Source organism: Tachyglossus aculeatus, chromosome X1, assembly GCF_015852505.1.
Source record: "Tachyglossus aculeatus isolate mTacAcu1 chromosome X1, mTacAcu1.pri, whole genome shotgun sequence".
Classification (NCBI taxonomy): domain Eukaryota; kingdom Metazoa; phylum Chordata; class Mammalia; order Monotremata; family Tachyglossidae; genus Tachyglossus; species Tachyglossus aculeatus.
Window position 1 is genome coordinate 84,447,648 of NC_052101.1, and position 18,021 is coordinate 84,465,668.

The following is an 18,021-nucleotide window of genomic DNA, read 5'->3' on the forward strand; positions in this document are numbered from 1 at the left end:
GCAGGGAGAAGAGAAGGGATGCAGGGAGGGTCTTGATGATCATCTCTGCCAGGTCAGGAATACATCTCCAGGGCCGGTGGTCGGCTCTTGAGTTTTGCTCAGCTGTTTGGGGTCATGCACTGCCCAGGCCCAACAGGCAAAGCAACATTTCAGATTCAGCTGGGCCCCAAGTTCCCCCAGAAGACAGCGGGGTGCCGCTGAGGATGCTAGAGGCAGCATCCCACCGGTCCTCTGACGGCTGGAGCCCACCCAGCATTCCCCACAAGATAAACAAACACTTCTAGCTGTTGCCTGGCGTTCTGACTTTGTTTTCCCGCAGCAGGAGATAAAAGTCTGAACAGGAAGGCAGGAACACATAAATGCATATTGAGCTCCCTTCCTTCCTTCCTTCCCTTCCCCTTCCGGCCTAGTGAACTATGGGGCAGAAGTTGTGGCACACGCGCACGCGCACACACACACCCCTCCCCCTCTCCCCACGACACACACTCACACCACCTCCTCCTCCCTAGCGCACACACATCTCTCCGCCCCCCCCCCCCCCCCCAACCCTGACTATATTCAGCCTCTCCCCTCTGAGGCAGGATCTGCCTCCCCACACTTGGCCACAGGGAGCTCCGCTCTGGAGTCAGAGCACCCCAACCTCCACCCCCAAGCTCAGCTTCCAGACACTAAGCGGCCCCTTTCCCACCGACCCAACGAAAGGGCTCCTGGACACGCCCCCGCCGCGCACAGTCCAGCGGGGGCCCGTGCAGCAGTTGCCACATGAGCCAGATCTCGGCTCCCGTCAGGCTGTGCACGACCATGAGGTCCTGGTAGAAGCAGGGGTCAAAGGGCTGGAGGTGCGGGGCAGCCGAGGGCCGCGGGATGCCGAAGGTCCGGAAGCCGCTGTGGGGCTCGGGCCGCAGGCCAATGCGCTGCAGGCACATGCCCAGGAAGACGTCGTCAATGGGGAAGAGCTCTACCTCGCGGCAGGCCCGGCTCAGCTGGTGCACGGCGGCTCCGGAGAGCAGGAAGCCCCCGCCACCCGCGTAGGCCGGGTATACCCCCAGCCCGTACACTTTCTTGGGGATGTAGTACTTGCTGTTCCGGGCCCGGATGGGCTGCGCATCCAAGATCACATCCCCGACTAGCAGGGCCCGGGACGGGTCCCGGGGCTCCAGGAAGGTCAGCAGGTTCTCCACATGAACGAAGACATCAATGTCACCTTGGAAAACAAAGTGGGCGGCGGGGCAGTAGGTGTCGGCCCAGGCCAGGAAGTGCAGCTCTTTGAGGGTCAGGTTGAAGAAGGTGTCCTGGAAGGCCCAGAGGAGGATGTCCCCGTAGGCCCCGCTCTCCTGCTGCAGCAGGCTCTCCCAGGAGCCCGGCGCCACCCCGGGCCGGGGCACCCCCAGCAGAAAGACCCGGCGCACCCACGCCCCGCGCACCAGCCCCTCCCGGCCCCATGTCTGGCGCACCACCTCCCGCCGCCCAAAGTCCTCCATCACCGACTTGACGGCGATGAGGAGGTCGGGCCCCCTGGAGGGCAAGCCCTGGCACTTGTGCGGCTGGTTGATGAGCAGGTCGAAGTCACGCCGGTCCTTGTCACGCAGGTACTGATCGAAGTCAAATGGGTCCGGGGGAGTGGGGGGCTCTGGCGTGTCGGCCTCGTAATGAAGCAGGGACCCCCAGGCCCCAACCCGCCCTTCCGCCTCCGGACCGGCCTGGGAGAAGACCCTTGGCGGCGCAGACGCTTTTGGGCGAGCTTTGGGCAGGCTGGGGCCCGGGGCCCCCAGTTCCAGCTGGAAGTAGAGGAGGCCACAGAGTGTGGCCCCCAGGAGCAGGGTGCAGAACACGTCCCCCCGGAGCCGCAGCCACCGCCACCGCCTCATGGTTCCTGGACGTCCAAGAGCCCAGATCAGGCGCTGCCCACGTCCCTCGGCCAGCTAGCCCCAGCCATCTGTAAGCAAGCAGAGTTCTCAGCCATCACAGCCAGCTCTGGGGCCCCCTCTGAGGGGTGGGGGGTGGACTGCCAGACCTCCCCCACCCGGCTCATGCTTTGGGGGCCCAGAGCAGGTAGAGCCTCAAGCCGGGACGAGCCCCAAGGGGACGGTCTCAGCGTGCGCTCGCCCCAAGGGCAGCCGGCACCCAGCAGAGCAGAGTCCCGGGAAGAAGCGAGCTAAACCAAGCCCGGAGGAGCCGGGCCAGAGCATGAGGCGTGTGCCAAGCCACCCACGCTCGCTCTAACTCTTCTGGCCCAGAATCCTTACCTTCTACCCCAGAATCCTTCCCTTCTACCCCCACCCCATGTCTCTGTTGCTGGGACTTTTTAATCTCCGCCCCCACCCCCCCACCCCAATGGCGCAGAACTCCCACCCCGTGGCTGGGCAGAGAGAGGGAGGAGCCCAGCCAGGTCAGACGGCTTGTGTCTGACTTTCACCAGCTGAGTCTTCTTTACCTCAAGCAGCCCCACAGGCGAGGAAGGAGAAGGTCCCCGGACTGGTTCTCTCACCTCGGACCCAACGGGTCTAAGGTGCCAAAGTCAGGGGAAGGTGAGTGAAGATGGAAAGCCAGAGGGGCAGGGAGAAAGACAAGGTTAGGGGGAAGAAGAGGGGCAGAAATAGTGAACAGTGGGCAGGGAATGGAGTGAGGGCTCTCTCAATGTGCCCCTGTGTAAAGTTGCTAATGGCTCCTGTTGCTCATAAATCCAAGCCCCGGGCCCAAATTTCAAGTGGCCAGACGTTAAGAGCGTGCCCTTCCCCCTTGCTCTCTCTTCTCCACCTCACACCCCCAATCTGGCTCCACTCTCCAGGGCTCTAGGCCTGTGGTGCAGCAGGACAACAGCCCTTACCTGGGGGCTGTCGGGGCTGCCACCTTAGCGGGGCAAACCCAGTCTGGCTAAGGTGGGGAGCTGGGTTTGTAAGCATAGATAGCGGGCCTAGGTAGGTTGGAACGGGCTAAAGTTCAGGGCAGCTATTGACTGCCCTCTCACATACCGGACACAGCAGCCCATTTGCTATCCCCACTCCCTGTGCCAGGCACGACATTTTGTGGAAGTATGCAGATCTTGCTTGGTCCTAGAGTTTCTCCAGGAGGGGCACAAATCCCCCGACTTGCTCCAGAGCCCTTGCATTCTCCCGGGTCAGGGTGAAGCTCTGGCCGCAGGGTCACTGCCCAAGCTGCAGCTGAATGCATTTCAAACCCCGAGAGGAAAGGATCAAACTTAGGTTGTCTCTCCCTTCTGCAACCAGGCAGTTGGAGAAGGCCCTTCGGGGAGCTGGGCCTCAGCCCCTCCCTTCCCTCCCTTCCCCTCCCCTAACCCCAAGCCCAGCTCTGTGTTCATTTTCCTGGCCTGGGTTTCTCTTCTGTTTTTATTTCTTGTTCTATGCAGATGTGAATGGGGGTGGAGGGAGGCACGGAGGAGGGTCATAGAGGAGGAGGAGAGAGAAGGAGGAGGAGGAGGAATAGAGAAGAAGTCTAGGAGATAGAAGACAGGAGGGAGAGCCTGGGTCTCGGAGGCAGCGGAAGCAAAAGGAGAGAGGGAGAGAAGCTTGGGCTGAACCCCTGGGGTCTTGTCCGCACCCTTCCCCTAGCTAAGGGCTGTGTGGACTCGGGGTGGGCTCAGGGCTCCAATACTCACGTTGGCTGGCAGGGGGGAACCCGGGTCACCTTGGGAACGGGGCATCCGCGGCTGGCCGAGCAGGCACATCTGGCTCCACTCAGCTTCAGCTGTCCTGGGCCTCCCACCGGAGTGGCCCGAGCCCACCAGGGTTTCCCAGAACATGCATGGGGGGACGTGAGGCTGGAGAGCGAGGGGCCGCACCAAGTGGCGGCTCGGATCCCAGGATGTGTGCGAGTGTGTGTGGGTCTGTGTGTGCAGTGTTGGCAGGGGGATGGTCCATGGGAGCGGCGGCAGCTCCAGAGGCCTCCCAGTGCCTGTCACGTGATGTCAGCAGATGTTCCAGCGGCCAGTTTGGGAAGCAGACGGCGCCCAGCTGGATGGCTGGGGCCTTGCACCTCCCCCTTCCCTTCCCTCCCCCGCACCCCCCCCCCCACCCCCCACCATCAGCCACCCTCATCGGAGGTCGGGGAGCCACACTCCGAGGAGGGGGTGCTGCCCTGGGCCTGCTGGGCCTGCGGAGGCTGAACAGGAGAGGTGGGGGGGGCCCAAAGTTGCAATTCAAAGCGACCTCCCCCCAACCCTGCTCCCTTTGCTGCCTTGCAGCCCTCAGGAGGTGCCTATATTGGTAGCCAGGTGATAACAATAATAATAATAATGGTATTTGTTAAGTGCTTACTATGTGCCAGGCACTATACTAAGCACTGGGGCTGATACAAGCAAATCGGGTTGGACACAGTCCCTGTGCCGCACAGGGCTCACAGTCTTCATCCTCATTTTATAGATGAGGTAACAAACACAGAGAAGTTAAGTGGCTTGCCTAAGGCCACACAGCAGATAAGTGGCAGAGCTGAGAATAGAACCCATGACCTTCTGACTTCAAGGTCTGTGCAATATCCACTATGCCATGCTGCACCCTATTCCCAAGGGGATCACCTTGATTAATAATAATCACTGGGGCATTTGTTAAGGACTTACTCTGTGCCAAGCACTGTACTAGACACCGGGGTAGATACAAGATAACCTGGTCACAAACAGTCCCTGTTCCACAGGGGGCTCATGGTCTAAGGGGGGAGGGAGAATAGGTATTGAAGCCCCATTTTACAGATAAGGAAACTGAGGCACACAGAAGTGAACTGACTTGCCCAGTTCACATAGCAAGCCAGTGGTGGAAACAGGACTAGCATCCAGGTAGGTCCTCTGATTCCCAAACCCATATACTGTCCTCTAAACCCCACTGCTTCTCTCAGGTCTATCCTGGATCCAACCCAGGAAAGACCTTGAAACCCTAGCCCAATCACAGAGAGGGCAGACTCCTCTTTCCCACCCCCAGATTCTCCCAGAGCCCCCGATCCTAACAATGTGGGAGGGAGGGAGGGAGAGAGGGAGCGGGTAGAACGCTTGCCAGGGAGGGGTGGGGGAATGGCAAGGGAGGTGGCTGGGAAGTGAATGCCCCAGGAGCAAGGAGAGTGAGGTGCAATCCCCCCTCCCACCCCCACCTACCCACTTGTAGGGAGTGTGATGGCCTGGACCAGGGAAAGCCCGGGGGGGCAGGGGGAGGAGATGGGGAAATGGATAAACAGCTCACTTCTCAAGACCCCTTCCCAGGGAAAAGTTCCTTTGCATGGGAGACCAACCACTCACCTGATGACAAGGGGGGGGGGGGGGGGGGAGGAGCGCAAGGAGGAGGGGGCTAAAAATGGGAAGAAACCCCTGAGCCACAAGGAGAAGGGTAGCCATGTTCAGAATATAGAGGTCCTGATGGGCATCTAATGCACATCTGAAGGGAAGGGGCGTGGGAAGCTGGTGCCCACCAGGAAGGCATAGGGCCAGCAGGGTGACCTTTCAGGGAAAAGCCCCATGGGTGGCGTGCCCGCAAAAGAACTGCTAAGCGATTCAGGGGGACGGGTACCCCTGAGTTTACGTGGGGAGAAAGCTCTAGATCAGGGGTAGGCAGCTGTTCCTGGATCTAGTCCTAAGGGATTCTGTTGCCGGTGCAACCTTGAACGAAGTCTATATTGGTCACCTGTGTATCACCCCAAGAGTGAGCTTGAGTGATCTGAGTGGAACCTGTCATACTGCTCTGCACACAGTAAGCGTTCAATAAATATGACTTGATTGATATTGGAGAGACTCATCATAAGGAGGAAGCTGGCATTCCCTCAAATCTCAGCAGGACGGTCCCTTCTGGGGATTCCAATTATAAGTCATGGGGGTGGTGGCAGCACACAACAGTGGTCATTTCAGGGTGCACTAACAAGCATGGACCCCCCCCTTCCCCCAAGACAGTTAGGCGACAAAGAGCCACGGGTACAAGGACCCCGGTGCTAGAAACAGGGCGTCCGACCTCAAAAGGGACCAAAACGTCACCATGAGCAGCAGTTTCTGAGAGGAAGGAGCAAAGAACGTGGATTTTCTTGATTTTCTTCCCTGGCGGAGATGGGCCAGGGCACCCCAAAGCTAGAGTCTCCCTGAAAGCACCTGGTGCCTCCCTCCACCTGGCCAGCCCTGTGACCGGCCACCCCGCCCCTACACTGGGAGGTAGAGGGAAGGAGAAGAGGCAGCTGGAGCTTCCTGCACCATAATCCTTCCCCACCATGGTCCAGGTGCAAGCAGCAGAGAGCCAGACCAGGAGGCTGGTGGGTTCATTTCTAAAAGGCACTTTACTCATATCATTTCTTGAAAAATATCCTCTAGTCCCGGGCATGAAACACAGGTTCTGCCCGCACGGTCATTTGGTCTCAGGAGACAAATGTGACATGGAGCTCTCAGTCTGGTTTCGGGGGGCAGGGGTGGCGACGAGAGGGAAAGGGGGTAGCTTCCCCCCACCCCACCATCCTCCACCCCAGCTCCAAACCAAAGATGGCATTACAGACGAGCTCGCCTGGTGGGATGGCTGTGGAGGTGCCGGAGACCGAGGAGGCCTGTCCAGCTGACTCGGGTAAAAGGAATGGGAAGGGGCTAAGAGCACTCCCCCCTTTCCCCACCACGGAGCTGGCAGCACACAGAGCACGAACCCAGCCCCCAGGTCCAAGGAAGGAAAATGAGGGAGAAATCGGGGGAAGGCCGTTCCGAGGCAGGGATGAGGGTGGAAGAATCTGGCCAGATCTGCTGTCAGTGGTCGGCCCCTGCAGATCATACTGGTCAAGAGGCACAATCTCATTCCCAGACCCAGGTGGGCCAAGGTTGTGGAGTGGGGTTACAGGATGCAGGGCTCAGGGCCCATCCCCGGCCTCGCTTTCAGGCATCTGAGCCCCAGAGCGACCCTGGCCCCCTCTTTTCAGAGAGAGGAGTGTTGATGCTGAGACCCAGACCAGAGGCATTTGGGCTCAGCTCCTAGGGCTGGGGGACGGAGCCAGATCAGTGGAGAAAGGGTGGCTCCGATGGTGGCATCGGGCCTGGTGCCACTGAGGCCCCCTCCTGCTGCACCCACTTGACCCCAGGTCAGGTTCGGGGCCCTGGCTCAGACCAGGGCACTGCAGTCCCCAGGCTCCACCTGGGTGGGAAACTGCAGCCTGTGTATGCCTCTCTGAGGGATGCCTACCCGAGGACTGGGTCTTGGCATGAGAAGACCAAGAGCCTGAGCAGTGGGAGGGCTGACACGAGGGAGGACACAGAGAAGTGCTGTGAGTTGGGGAGGGAGGAGAGGAGGCGAGTGGGAGGCTCCTTGGGTGGGGGACGGGGAGGAGGGGGCTAGGGTTAGGGATTGGGAAGGGATATCACTCGCTGGGGAGAAGCAAGGAAGGCAGATCCTGAAAATGCCAGGTGGCTAGGAAATCCCCACTGATGTCATTTTTCTTAGGCTCCCCCAGCCCCCGGTGGGAAGCTGTCCCAAGTGGGGCCAGGACAGCCGCAGGGAGGGGGATGGAGAGAGCGGGCGGGGGTGCTAGGAGATCTCGCTCTCTTGGTGCTGCAGACCCAGCAGATCCTCAGCCAAGCTGGTGAGGCTGTTCTCCTCCAGCGCCTCCACGAGCCGCTGCAGCGTGGCCCGCCGGCCCTCAGCCCGCACAAAGTGTAGCAGCAGCTGGTAGGCCTGTTCATACAGCCCCTCCCGCTCGTACTCGTAGGCCAGCGCATCGATCACTGGGTCCCGCAGAGCCCGGCAGCTCCGCTGCAGCGACCGGCCCACCTTCTTCCACTTCTTCCCCACCAGGCGCGCAAACCGCTGCTGGTCCTCTAGGCTCAGGGGCCGGTTGGCTGCCAGGCAGAGGAGGGCACTGAGCTGGGGGCGCCCAGGGAAGACGGCGAGGGGCCAGGGGCAGCGCTCAGACCTACCTGCCCGCCTGCCCTCTGGCTAGGCTCTGTCCAACCGGGCCCCTCCAGGGGGGCCCCCATGTGACAGAGGGCAGGCAGGGGGGCCCCGCGAGATCCCGGTGGGGATCTCTGGACTCTCCACCCCCACCAAGGCCCCTAGCTCATCCCGGGGCCTCCCGAGGCCCAGCTGCCCCTCCTCCCGCCCCGAGCAGCGCACTCACCGACGTGCTGTCCCTGGAAGACAAAGGTGTCTTCCGTCGTTGGGGCCGCTGGGGGCTTCCCACCCGTGGTGGGGTTGGGCTCCCATTCGCCCAGAGAGGGGGTTGCCTCCTTCCCCTCCTGCCGGCAGGTCAGGTTCCGGAGCGCATCCTCCAGGTCCGCGATCTCCTCATCCCGGAGCCGATCTGGCTGGAGAGGGGAAGCCGGGAGTCAGGCGTGGGGGTCGGCCCGGGGCCCCACAGGAAAGCACTCCCCTTGCCTGAGCCCCCCGTCCCCCGGGACAGCCTGGGGCTAATCCCGAGCCTCCCCTCGCAAGCAACGAGGTTGAGGTCAGTCAGAGGAACCCAGGGGGGTTGAAGCCGGGGGCCAGCAGGCAAGCAGGCAGACAGATGGAGACCGACTGCCCGATCCCGCCAGGCTGCCCCTCTCCATCTTCTCTCACCTTCTCTCGGTAGATGAGCTCCAGGCAGCGCTCCTCCTCCTGCATCAAGCCATCCAGCTGCTCTGAGCCCACCTTGAGCTCCAGGAGCAGGGGCCCGGGGCTGCAGCCCAGGACCGGCTGCAGGTGGCTTTGCAGAGCCCCATGCAATGTCCCCTCCCGATAGCTGCACAGAAAGCGACGGCAGCACTCCTGCTGGCAGAACTTCAGTTGAACAATGAGCTGGGGTTCACTACAGTGTATCTTCAGGACCTCCAAGCCAGGCTGGTTGCCCGTGGCCTCTGTGGGTAGAGAGAAGAGTGGGCAGGGGCAGGCAAGGGGGCATTAGGCTCCCCCTGACTGCACAAAGCCTGAGCAGGGCCTGGGTATTGCTTCTTGTGTTGAGCCCAGAGGGCAGCTTTGCTCACTCTGGAAAGATTGGGGGTGGCAGCAGCAGACAGGGCTCTCACTCAGGGAAATCTGGGTGGCTGGGAACCCCAGCGGGTGTCTTGGGGCCGGAGACGGCATATAGGGCCGATCCCTCAAAACGCGCCCCTCCCACCCTCCCCCCCCACCCCCAGAGCGGGGCCTACCTTTCCACTGCTACCCCAGCACCCGGGAGATGCTGGTTGGGAGGAAGAAGAAAAAGATGGACCACAGAAGGCGGAGCAAAAGGAAAGGAGCTGAAACTGCAGCAGGGAAGATTAAGCACTCCCCGACAGTGAGGGGTGTAAAGCCTGGACCAGGTGGCCAGTGGAAAGCTTTAAGACCAGGACAGATTGCCTCCTCGGACCGACCGGAGAAAGGGCCCCGGACAGGGTGACCTCTGACGTCCCTCCTCCTCACACCGCCGTGGGCGGGGCCGACAGACTCCATTCCCTACTGCCCAGCGGGTCCGAGCCAGAAACAGACCCGTGGTTCCGGGGCGGGCTAGTGGCACCTCTAACCAGCTGGAGGACGGTGGGAGTTCAAACTGGAACCCCCGCTGGACCTGACAGACTGCCACATCCTCCTTCTGTTCCCCGGTTCCTTCTGCTGCCTCCCCTCTGCCCTGCTGCCAGCCGCTGAGAGGAAAAGGAGGAGGAGGAGGAGAGAGGTGAAGGGGGAGGAGAGAGGAGAGAAGATCAGACAGAATGAAGAGAAGCAGGAGAGACACCTTATTGAGGGGAGAGGGGAAATCCAAGGCACTGTTCCCATTCCTAAAAGTGGCCCTCACAGAGAAAACACAGAGAAGCTGCATGGCTCAGTGGCTTTGGAGTCAGAGGTCATGGGTTCAAATCCTGGCTCCACCAATTGTCAGCTGTGTGACTTTGGGCAAGTCACTTAACTTCTCTGTGCCTCAGTTACCTCATCTGTAAAATGGGGATTAAGACTGTGAGCCCCCAGTGGGACAACCTGATCACCTTGTAACCTCCCCAGTGCTTAGAACAGTGCTTTGCACATAGTAAGCACTTAACAAATGCCATTATTATTATTATTATTATTAAAACTTCACGGAACTGCCCTCTCGAAGGTCACCAACATAATGATCTCCTTCTTGCCTAATCCAATGGCCTCTACTCAGCGCCTTCGATGCTGTGGGTCACCCCCTTCCTCTGGAAACATTATCCAACCTTGGCTTCACTGACGCTGTCCTCTCCTGGTTCTATTCCTACCTCTCTGGCACTCCTTCTCAGTCTCTTTTGTGGGTTCCTCCTCTACCTCCCACCCCCTAACTGGAGGGGTGGTGGGGACCTCAAAGCTCAGTTCTGGGTCTCCTTCTATTCTCCTTCTACACCTTGGAGAACTCATTCACTTAAATGACATCAGCTACCATCTCTATGTGGATGATTCCCAAATCTACATCTCCAGCCCTGATCTCTCACCTCCTCTGAAGTCTTATATTTCCTCCCGCCTTCAGGATATTTCTACTTGGATGTCCCACTGACATCTCAACCTTACCATGTCCAAACGAGAATGCCTCATCTTCCCACCCACACCCTGTCCTCCCCGTGACATGGCGTACTGGATACAGCACAGGCCTGGGAGCCAGAAGGTCATGGGTTCTAATCCCGACTCCGCCACTTGTCTCCTGTGTGATCTTGGGTAAGTCACTTAACTTCTCTGGGCCTCAGTTACCTCATCTGCAAAATGGGGATTGAGACTGTGAGCCTCACATGGGACAGGGATTGTGTCCAACCTAATTTGCTTGTATTAACCCCAGAGCTCAGTACAGTGCCTGGCACATAGTAAGCACTTAACAAATACCATAATTATTATTATTATCATCATTGTAGACAGCACCACTTTCCTCCCCATCTCACTAGCCCGTAACCTAAGCGGTATCCTTGACTCGTCTCTCATTTAACCCACATATTCAATCTGTGTCAAATCCTGTCGGTTCTACCTTCACAACATTGCTAAATTCCACCCTTTCCTCTCCATCCGAACTGGTACTATGCTGATCCTATTCTGCCTCAACTACTGCATCAGCCTCCTTGTTGACCTCCCTGCCTCCTGCCTCTCCCCACTCCAGCCTGCACTTCATCCTGCTGCCCAGATCGCTCTTCTAAAAACCATTCAGCCCATTTCCCCACTGCTCAAGAATCTCCAGTGGTTGCCCATCCACCTCTGCATCAAACAGAAACTCTTTACCGTCAGCTTTAAAGCACTCAATAGCTTTGTCCCCTCCTATCTTACCTTGCTGATTTCTTGCTACAACCCGGTATGCTCACTTTACTCCTCTAATGCCAATCTACTCACTATACCTCGATCTCATCTTTCTCACCACCAACTCCTCACCCACGTCCTGCCTCTGACCTGGAACTCCCTCCCTCTCCTTTTCCGACAGACCATCACTCTCCCCACCTTCACAGCCTTTTTAAAATGATATCTCCCCCAAAAGGCCTTCCCCGACTAAGCTCTCAGTTCCTCTACTCCCTCCCCACTCTGCACCGTCCTTGCACTTGGATCGGTACCCTGTAAGCAATTGCTATTCACCCCTCCCTCAGCCCCACAGCACTTATGTAATAATAATAATGATGGCATTTGTTAAGCGCTTACTATGTGCAAAGCACTGTTCTAAGCGCTGGATCCATCATCTATTTTACTGTCTGTCTCCCCTTCAAGACTGTGGGCGGGGAATCTGCCTACCAACTCTTGCTATACTGTACTCTCCCAAGCACTTCAAACAGTGCTGTGCACACAGTCAGCGCACAGTAAATACGATCGATCGATTGATTGATTGAAAGAGTGGCGGACCCAACTGGCACCTCCCCAGGACGACAGCTCTTTCCTCTGTCTTGCTAGGCCCTTCCCATCCGTTCCCCTGGGCCCAGGATGGGTATTTACCTGCAAGGGATAGCTTGAGAGCTCCAAACACACTTGGCTTCTGTGGGCTGGCGTACACAGCCGACAGCACCACCTCCTTCCGGGTCGACTGCACAAACAGGTACACGCTGCCAATCCACACCCCACAGTCCGTCGCCATCGCGGTTCCTGCCAGACATAGGCCGGGTCTGCTCCGGTCCCGCCTTTCCCCCTAGTCTGGGGGAAGGCGGGGTTCAATTAAAGAGCCCAAAATGCATCTTCTTGGGAGACAGAGATGATCTTGGGGTCATAGAAGACCATGATCTGGATATGAATCACCTGGATGGCACTCCCTAAACCCCCTGTAGCTCCCTGGTCAGACCTGATTTGAGTCCCAGCGCTGGGACTGAGCAATATAGTTAAGAGGGGAGGTCGGATGGGGCACAAGGAGAAGGGGGAGAGGAGAAACAGCCAGAGAGGGCTGGGGACAGGACCTGTGGGGGGAAGAGGGGAAGGACCTTCCACAGAAGAGGAGGCTGAGGAGTAAGTTTCAAATCAATCAGGGGTATTGAGTGAGCGCTTACTGTGTGCAGTGTACTGTATTAAGCGCTGGCAGGAGTACAATACAATCGAGTTGGTGGGCATGATCCCTGAACTCAAGGAGCTTACAGGCTGGTGGTCTTACAATCGAGCTCCTGAAGGGTTCATGTACAGAGGACCGGGACCAAATGGGCTCCATCTTCACCACAGCTGAGGCTGCAGCAGGAGGGATTCAAGTGAAACACAAGGAAGATGTATCTGACAATGAGGAGGTTGAGACCCTGGAATGGGAACAGAGGAGATAATGTGGCATCATCTTCCCAGGGTGGAGGAAGCAGGGGGAGTATTTACAAACAAAAGAGACCTGGTCTGTCTGGAATGATTTGGGTGTGGTTCTTCGTGTGGGCAGGGGAATGGACTAGATCAGGGATTTTTGAAGACAGTGACCTGTGGGCTCAAGGCTCCCATCTAAAGTCCCCTCCATTGTGTAATCCCTCTCCCTAACCTCCCAACCCCTACAGAAGACCATGCCTGCTCACGAGGAGCTTACAGCTTCGGACAGGGAGAAGACCAACACAAATAATTCAGTTTTAAACATTAAAATGAAAACTTCTCCTTCCCTCCTCCATCCCCAGGCCAGGAACAGCCAAATCCCTGAAGCAGCATGGCCTAGTGGAAAGAGTACGGGGCTGGGAGTCAGAGGACCTGGGTTCTAATCCCAGCTCTGCCACTTGGCTGCTGTGTGACCTTGGGTGAGTCACTTCACTTCTCCATGCCTCAGTTTCCTGTCCTGTGGGACAGGGGCCGCGTCCAACCTGATTAATCTTGTATCTACCCCAATGCTTAGGATAATGCTTGGCACATAGTAAGTGCTTAATAAATACCATCATTAAAATGAATTAATTATCTGCTTCCTCCAGCTTTCGCTACCTGTAATTTATTTTACTATCTCCCCCACCAGTTTGGAAGCTCCTTGAGGGCAGGGATTACGCCTACTAACTCTAATGTATTGTGTTCTCTCACGTACTCAGTAAGGTGCTCTGCACACAGTAAGTACTCAATAAATGCCACTGATAGATTGCAGAGGGGCGGGGCTTGGGCCCAGGCCACGCTCCTGGGGAAGACATGAACCCTCAAATGGCCCAGATCCCATCAGTGTAATTCCCTGATTCCATAACATAGCCCATGCTGGTTTTGAGGAATTCCCAGGAGGTGGGGCAGGGGTTTGGGGGGGAGGGGGGCTGGGGGGAGGCAGGGGGAGAGTTGTCTCAACACCCCTGTTGACAACTCCTAGACTAAATGACCTCATGGCCCCTTCCAACTCTAGGGACGCAGGAAGAGGGAGCCGACAGGTTGAACAAGCGAGTCGGTGCTGGAACCAGAGAACAGAACTGAGGTGCCCAGGTAACCGGAGCAATTTGGGCAACTAGGAAGTCCCCGGTCCAGGACCAAGGTGAGAGGAGAGGAGGTGAAACAAAGCTTGGAGACCAAACAGTAGCTCCCTGTCATCCCCTTCCTCTCAGCTGGGTCTCAGAAGGACCCAGCCATCCCTGGCTGGTGCCGTGCCCAGACTGAAGTCCCAGGGGCATGGTGGACTCCAGCCCTGACATCCCCCTTGGGAAGGGAAGGAAAGCCAGCGATAGGTCATCCCCAAGGGATTGGGAAGAATCGCCAGCAGGCTGAAATCACCAGTGCCCCAGCAGAGCCCGCGCCGGGCTCCAGAAAATTAGCCCAGACCTGGAGCAGACTGCCTTTCAGGCTGGCCTCCAGCTGCATCTGTCACCAGTCGGGGAGGAAGTCTGATACCATCACAGTTACCACCCGGCCCAGCCTCTGCAAGACCACGTGGAGGACCTTTGGCAGCAGGGGGACTGGTGGGGGAGGAAAGAGAATCAACCAGGGTGGAGGTGGGCGGGGTGGAGTCGACAGGAAAGCACCCCAGGGTGTCTTCGGCTCCAACCCCCAACCTTGGCACCAGGCCTCTTTCCCTGCCTTCCCTAGGGGCCAGCGGCCTGGTGCCCCGCCCCCATCCCCTCACCAGTCCCTGAGGAGAGGAGGATGTCTGCAGGGGTTGGGGGGCTGGGTTCTGGCTAAGGAGGATGTGAAAGTGTGAACTGTAACTACTGCAGAATCTCGGAGGAAATGCTCCGGAGTCGAGGGCAACAGCCAACTTTTAAAAGTTATTTGGGCTAAAATACCATTCCAGCCCCTCCCCACCACCCTTACCAGCCATGACGCTGCCCTTATCCTTCCAGGTCACCAAGTCCACAGGGCTCTTCCCCACCAACCAGGGCTTTGAGGTGACAGACTGTCTTCAGTCCCAGAGGGAGGGAGCCAGGTAGCTCAATAAGGTAGGATGGGAGAGAAGGGACGAGTCTGGCAGGAGGCAGAGTGGCCAGTGAGCATGAGACTAAGGGTCCAGAGAGAGTATCCAAAGTCAATGGAGAGAAGGCACACTCAGGTTCTGATGCCCTTTTTCCCTGCCACCTATCTCCCCAGACAGGCAGAACAGATCCTCCCAGGGAAGGGAAAAAAGTAGAAGCAGCATGGCCTAATGGTTAGAGCCCAGGCCTGGGAGTCGGAAGGACCGGGATTCTAATCCCGGCTCCGCTATCTGTCTGCTGTGTGACCTTGGGCAAGTTATTTCTCTGTGCCTCAGTTCCCTCATCGGTAAAATGGGGATTAAGACTGTGAGCCCCATGTGGGACAGGGACTGCGTCCAACCTTATTAGCTTGTATCTACCCCAGTGCTTAGAACAGTGCTTGATACACAGTAAAGACCATCATCATCATCATCATTACTGTTATTATCACTATTATTACAGTGCCTGGCACGTAGCAAGCGCTTATCCATAAAAAATAGTACTGGGGATACAATGCCCACTTCTATCCCAAATCCCTTCTGAACATCCTCCTGCCAGCTCCACCTTGGGAGTGTGGGGGCTACAAAAGTCCAGCCCAGTATTACTTCTGGGGAAACAGGGTGAGGTTCTGTGCTTGCCAGGAGCTAGTCACCCCTGACCCAGGAAGGCCTGAAACGCAGAGAGTGGGAGCCTTCACCTTGTTTTGTTGTCTGTCTCCCCCTTCTAGACTGTGAGCCCGTTGTTGGGTAGGGATTGTCGCTATCTGTTGTCAAATTGTACTTTCCAAGCGCTTAGTACAGTGCTCTGTACACAGTAAGCGCTCAATAAATATGATTGAATGAATGAATGATTCGGGGCATGGGGTACAAGGCAGGATGTCTTGGGTTTGGGGTGGGGGGGGGAGAAGGGAAGAAGGACTTACGGAGGGAAGGACACTTGAAGGGGAAAGGAGGGCCTTGGCAGGAGGAGAGAAAGGGGAGAAAGAGAATTTGAAGGTGAGGACAGGAAGGGCCCTAATGAGGTCACCTAGTCCATCCCCTTGCTTGAGGGCAGGGCAGGAGCTAAAACTATCCCGGGTAGATAGCCATCTCCCTTCTTCTAAAACTCTCTGGAGAAAAACACTCTAAAACCTTCTTGCCTAATGTGTCAAAGTGCCTCCAACCCCTCACTGTCAGGAAGGTAGAGAAGTAGGGTGGCCTAAAGGGTAGAGCATGGGCCTGGGTTCTCATCTAGTTCTGCCATTTGTCTACTCTGTGACCTTGAGCAAGTCACTTCACTTCTCTGTGCCTCAGTTACCTCATCTGTAAAATGGGGATTGAGACTGTGAGCCCCCTCATTGTCAGGAAGGTAGAGAAGTGGGGTGGCCTACAGGGTAGAGCATGGGCCTGGGTTCTCATCTAGTTCCGCCACTTGTCTACTGTGTGACCTTAAGCAAGTCACTTCACTTCTCTGTGCCTCAGTTACCTCATCTGTAAAATGGGGATTGAGACTGTGAGCCCCACGTGGGACAGGAACCGTGTCCAACCCGCTTTGCTTGCATCCACCCCAGCTCTTAGTACAGTGCCTGGCACACAGTAAGCACTTGACAAATACCGTTATTATTATTATAGAAGCAGCGTGGCTCAGTGGAAAGAGCACGGGCTTTGGAGTCAGAGGTCATGGGTTCAAATCCCGGCTCCACCAATTGTCAGCTGTGTGACTTTGGGCAAGTCACTTAACTTCTCTGTGCCTCAGTTACCTCATCTGTAAAATGGGGATTAAGACTGTGAGCCACATGTGGGACAACCTGATCACTTTGTAACCTCCCCAGCGCTTAGAACAGTGCTTTGCACATAGTAAGTGCTTAATAAATGCCATTATTATTATTATTATCTCCTTCCTCTGTTTCTTTCCTATCATGTGAGTAACAGGGAGCAATGGGGGGGGGGGGGGCATATGCTCCAGCTAAGAAAGGAAGGATCAAGTCCCTCTCTGCACCATCCAAAAGTCCAAAGGCCTGGTTTATTCCCCATCCTGGCCCCTCCAGTCCTTATCAATCAATCAATGGTATTTACTCAGTGCTTACTCTGTGCACTGTACTAAGAGTCGGTAGACATTTCCTGAAGAGCTTACAGTCTAGAGAGGGAGAAAACCATTAATATATATATATATAACTTTGCCTAGCCTGGCCCTCTTCCTGCTCTCTCCCCACTGAAATTCAGCTGTGTTGTTGTAAGGGAGGCAGGAATCAGGTAGAGGAGCTAAAAGAGCTAGCTGGTTAGTTGATGAGATCTGGTGTGGGGGGGAATAATGAGTTGTTATTATTATTAACTCATTATTCCCCCACACTCCAGCCCACCAGCTGTGGCTTAGTCAGGGGGTTAGGGAAAGCCAAGGGGCAGCGGATAGAACCAGGCTCCTGATCCCCACAGTCTCTCCCAGGTCCCTCCACTCTTCCTTCGGACGTCCCCCTCCCCAAGTACGACCCTGGTTCTGATCACCAGGATGTGAGTAACAGCCATGCCCAGGAGAGTTGGAGAAACGGCCGGGCAGCTCTCCCCACCCAACCCCTCCTCCCCCACCTAACTCCAGGGCGAGGGCATCAGCTCAAGGGGGCTCGGGATTGGAACACTCCTCAGCCCTCCAAATTTACACCTCCACCGCAACACGTCTCACACACCGCGTGACCCAAGCCCGTTCGGGGGGGGAAACGACAACCCCCAGCCCCCGTCCTGCCCGGGCACCTTAAGCGGGGCCTTTTCCCCCAAGCACTGCCACTCTGCCCCCACCCCCGACCGGGGCTCAACATTGATTCCAACCCCCTTGTTGCCCAACACCCGGCTCTACTCCACTTCCAGGCCCAAGGAACCCCGCTCCGGAGCGAAAATGCGGCTCCTGGGAGAAAGGCCAGGCTCCTGACTTCAGCTCTCTGGGCCACCCACCCCAGAGGCCTGGCCCAGCGCTCCCAGGCCATGCTCTTGGGGCCCTATTCGTGGCCCTCCCGGTTGCCACCCCCACTCCACACCCTGGCACTGACCTGGCTTCCCCGGGCTCTTGTCCCTCTCTCACTCTCTCTCCCTCTTTCCCCACCCCTGCTCCGCCTGCCAGAGTTGCCTGCTTCCGGGTCTGCGCAGAGCCAGCCCAGGGGGGAAAGGAGCTGGACACTGTTCAGCTTTCAAGGAGCTCAGAACAGCCACAAGACGCCTCAATCCTCACCACCCCAGGCCCCTAGTCTGTACCCCGAAGGCAGGGGGCAGGGAGAGAGGGAAAGGCAGGGAGGGGGAGGGGGAGGGACCCAAGAGGACCCAAAGGGAAAAACTGCTTAGTCCCGCCTCCGCCTGCTGATTGGCCGAGAGCGGCTGCCA

The 18,021-nt window shown here is 57.3% G+C and overlaps 2 protein-coding genes across 2 annotated transcripts; both read right to left on the bottom strand.

Moving 5' to 3' along the window:
* Positions 1–606: 606 nt before the first annotated feature.
* On the bottom strand, positions 607–3,912 carry B3GNT9 (UDP-GlcNAc:betaGal beta-1,3-N-acetylglucosaminyltransferase 9). Its single transcript, XM_038740006.1, has 2 exons — positions 3,617–3,912; positions 607–1,936 (listed from the first exon to the last, which is right to left on the bottom strand). The coding sequence occupies exon 2, from the start codon at positions 1,866–1,868 to the stop codon at positions 669–671; it is 1,200 nt and encodes a 399-aa protein (XP_038595934.1). The 5' UTR covers positions 1,869–1,936; positions 3,617–3,912; the 3' UTR covers positions 607–668.
* Positions 3,913–6,245: 2,333 nt separating this feature from the next.
* On the bottom strand, positions 6,246–17,893 carry TRADD (TNFRSF1A associated via death domain). The gene is made up of 5 exons (XM_038772801.1): positions 17,694–17,893; positions 11,817–11,963; positions 8,511–8,788; positions 8,071–8,257; positions 6,246–7,792 (listed from the first exon to the last, which is right to left on the bottom strand). The coding sequence occupies exons 2-5, from the start codon at positions 11,953–11,955 to the stop codon at positions 7,482–7,484; spliced, it is 915 nt and encodes a 304-aa protein (XP_038628729.1). The 5' UTR covers positions 11,956–11,963; positions 17,694–17,893; the 3' UTR covers positions 6,246–7,481.
* Between the last annotated feature and the right edge of the window lie 128 nt (positions 17,894–18,021).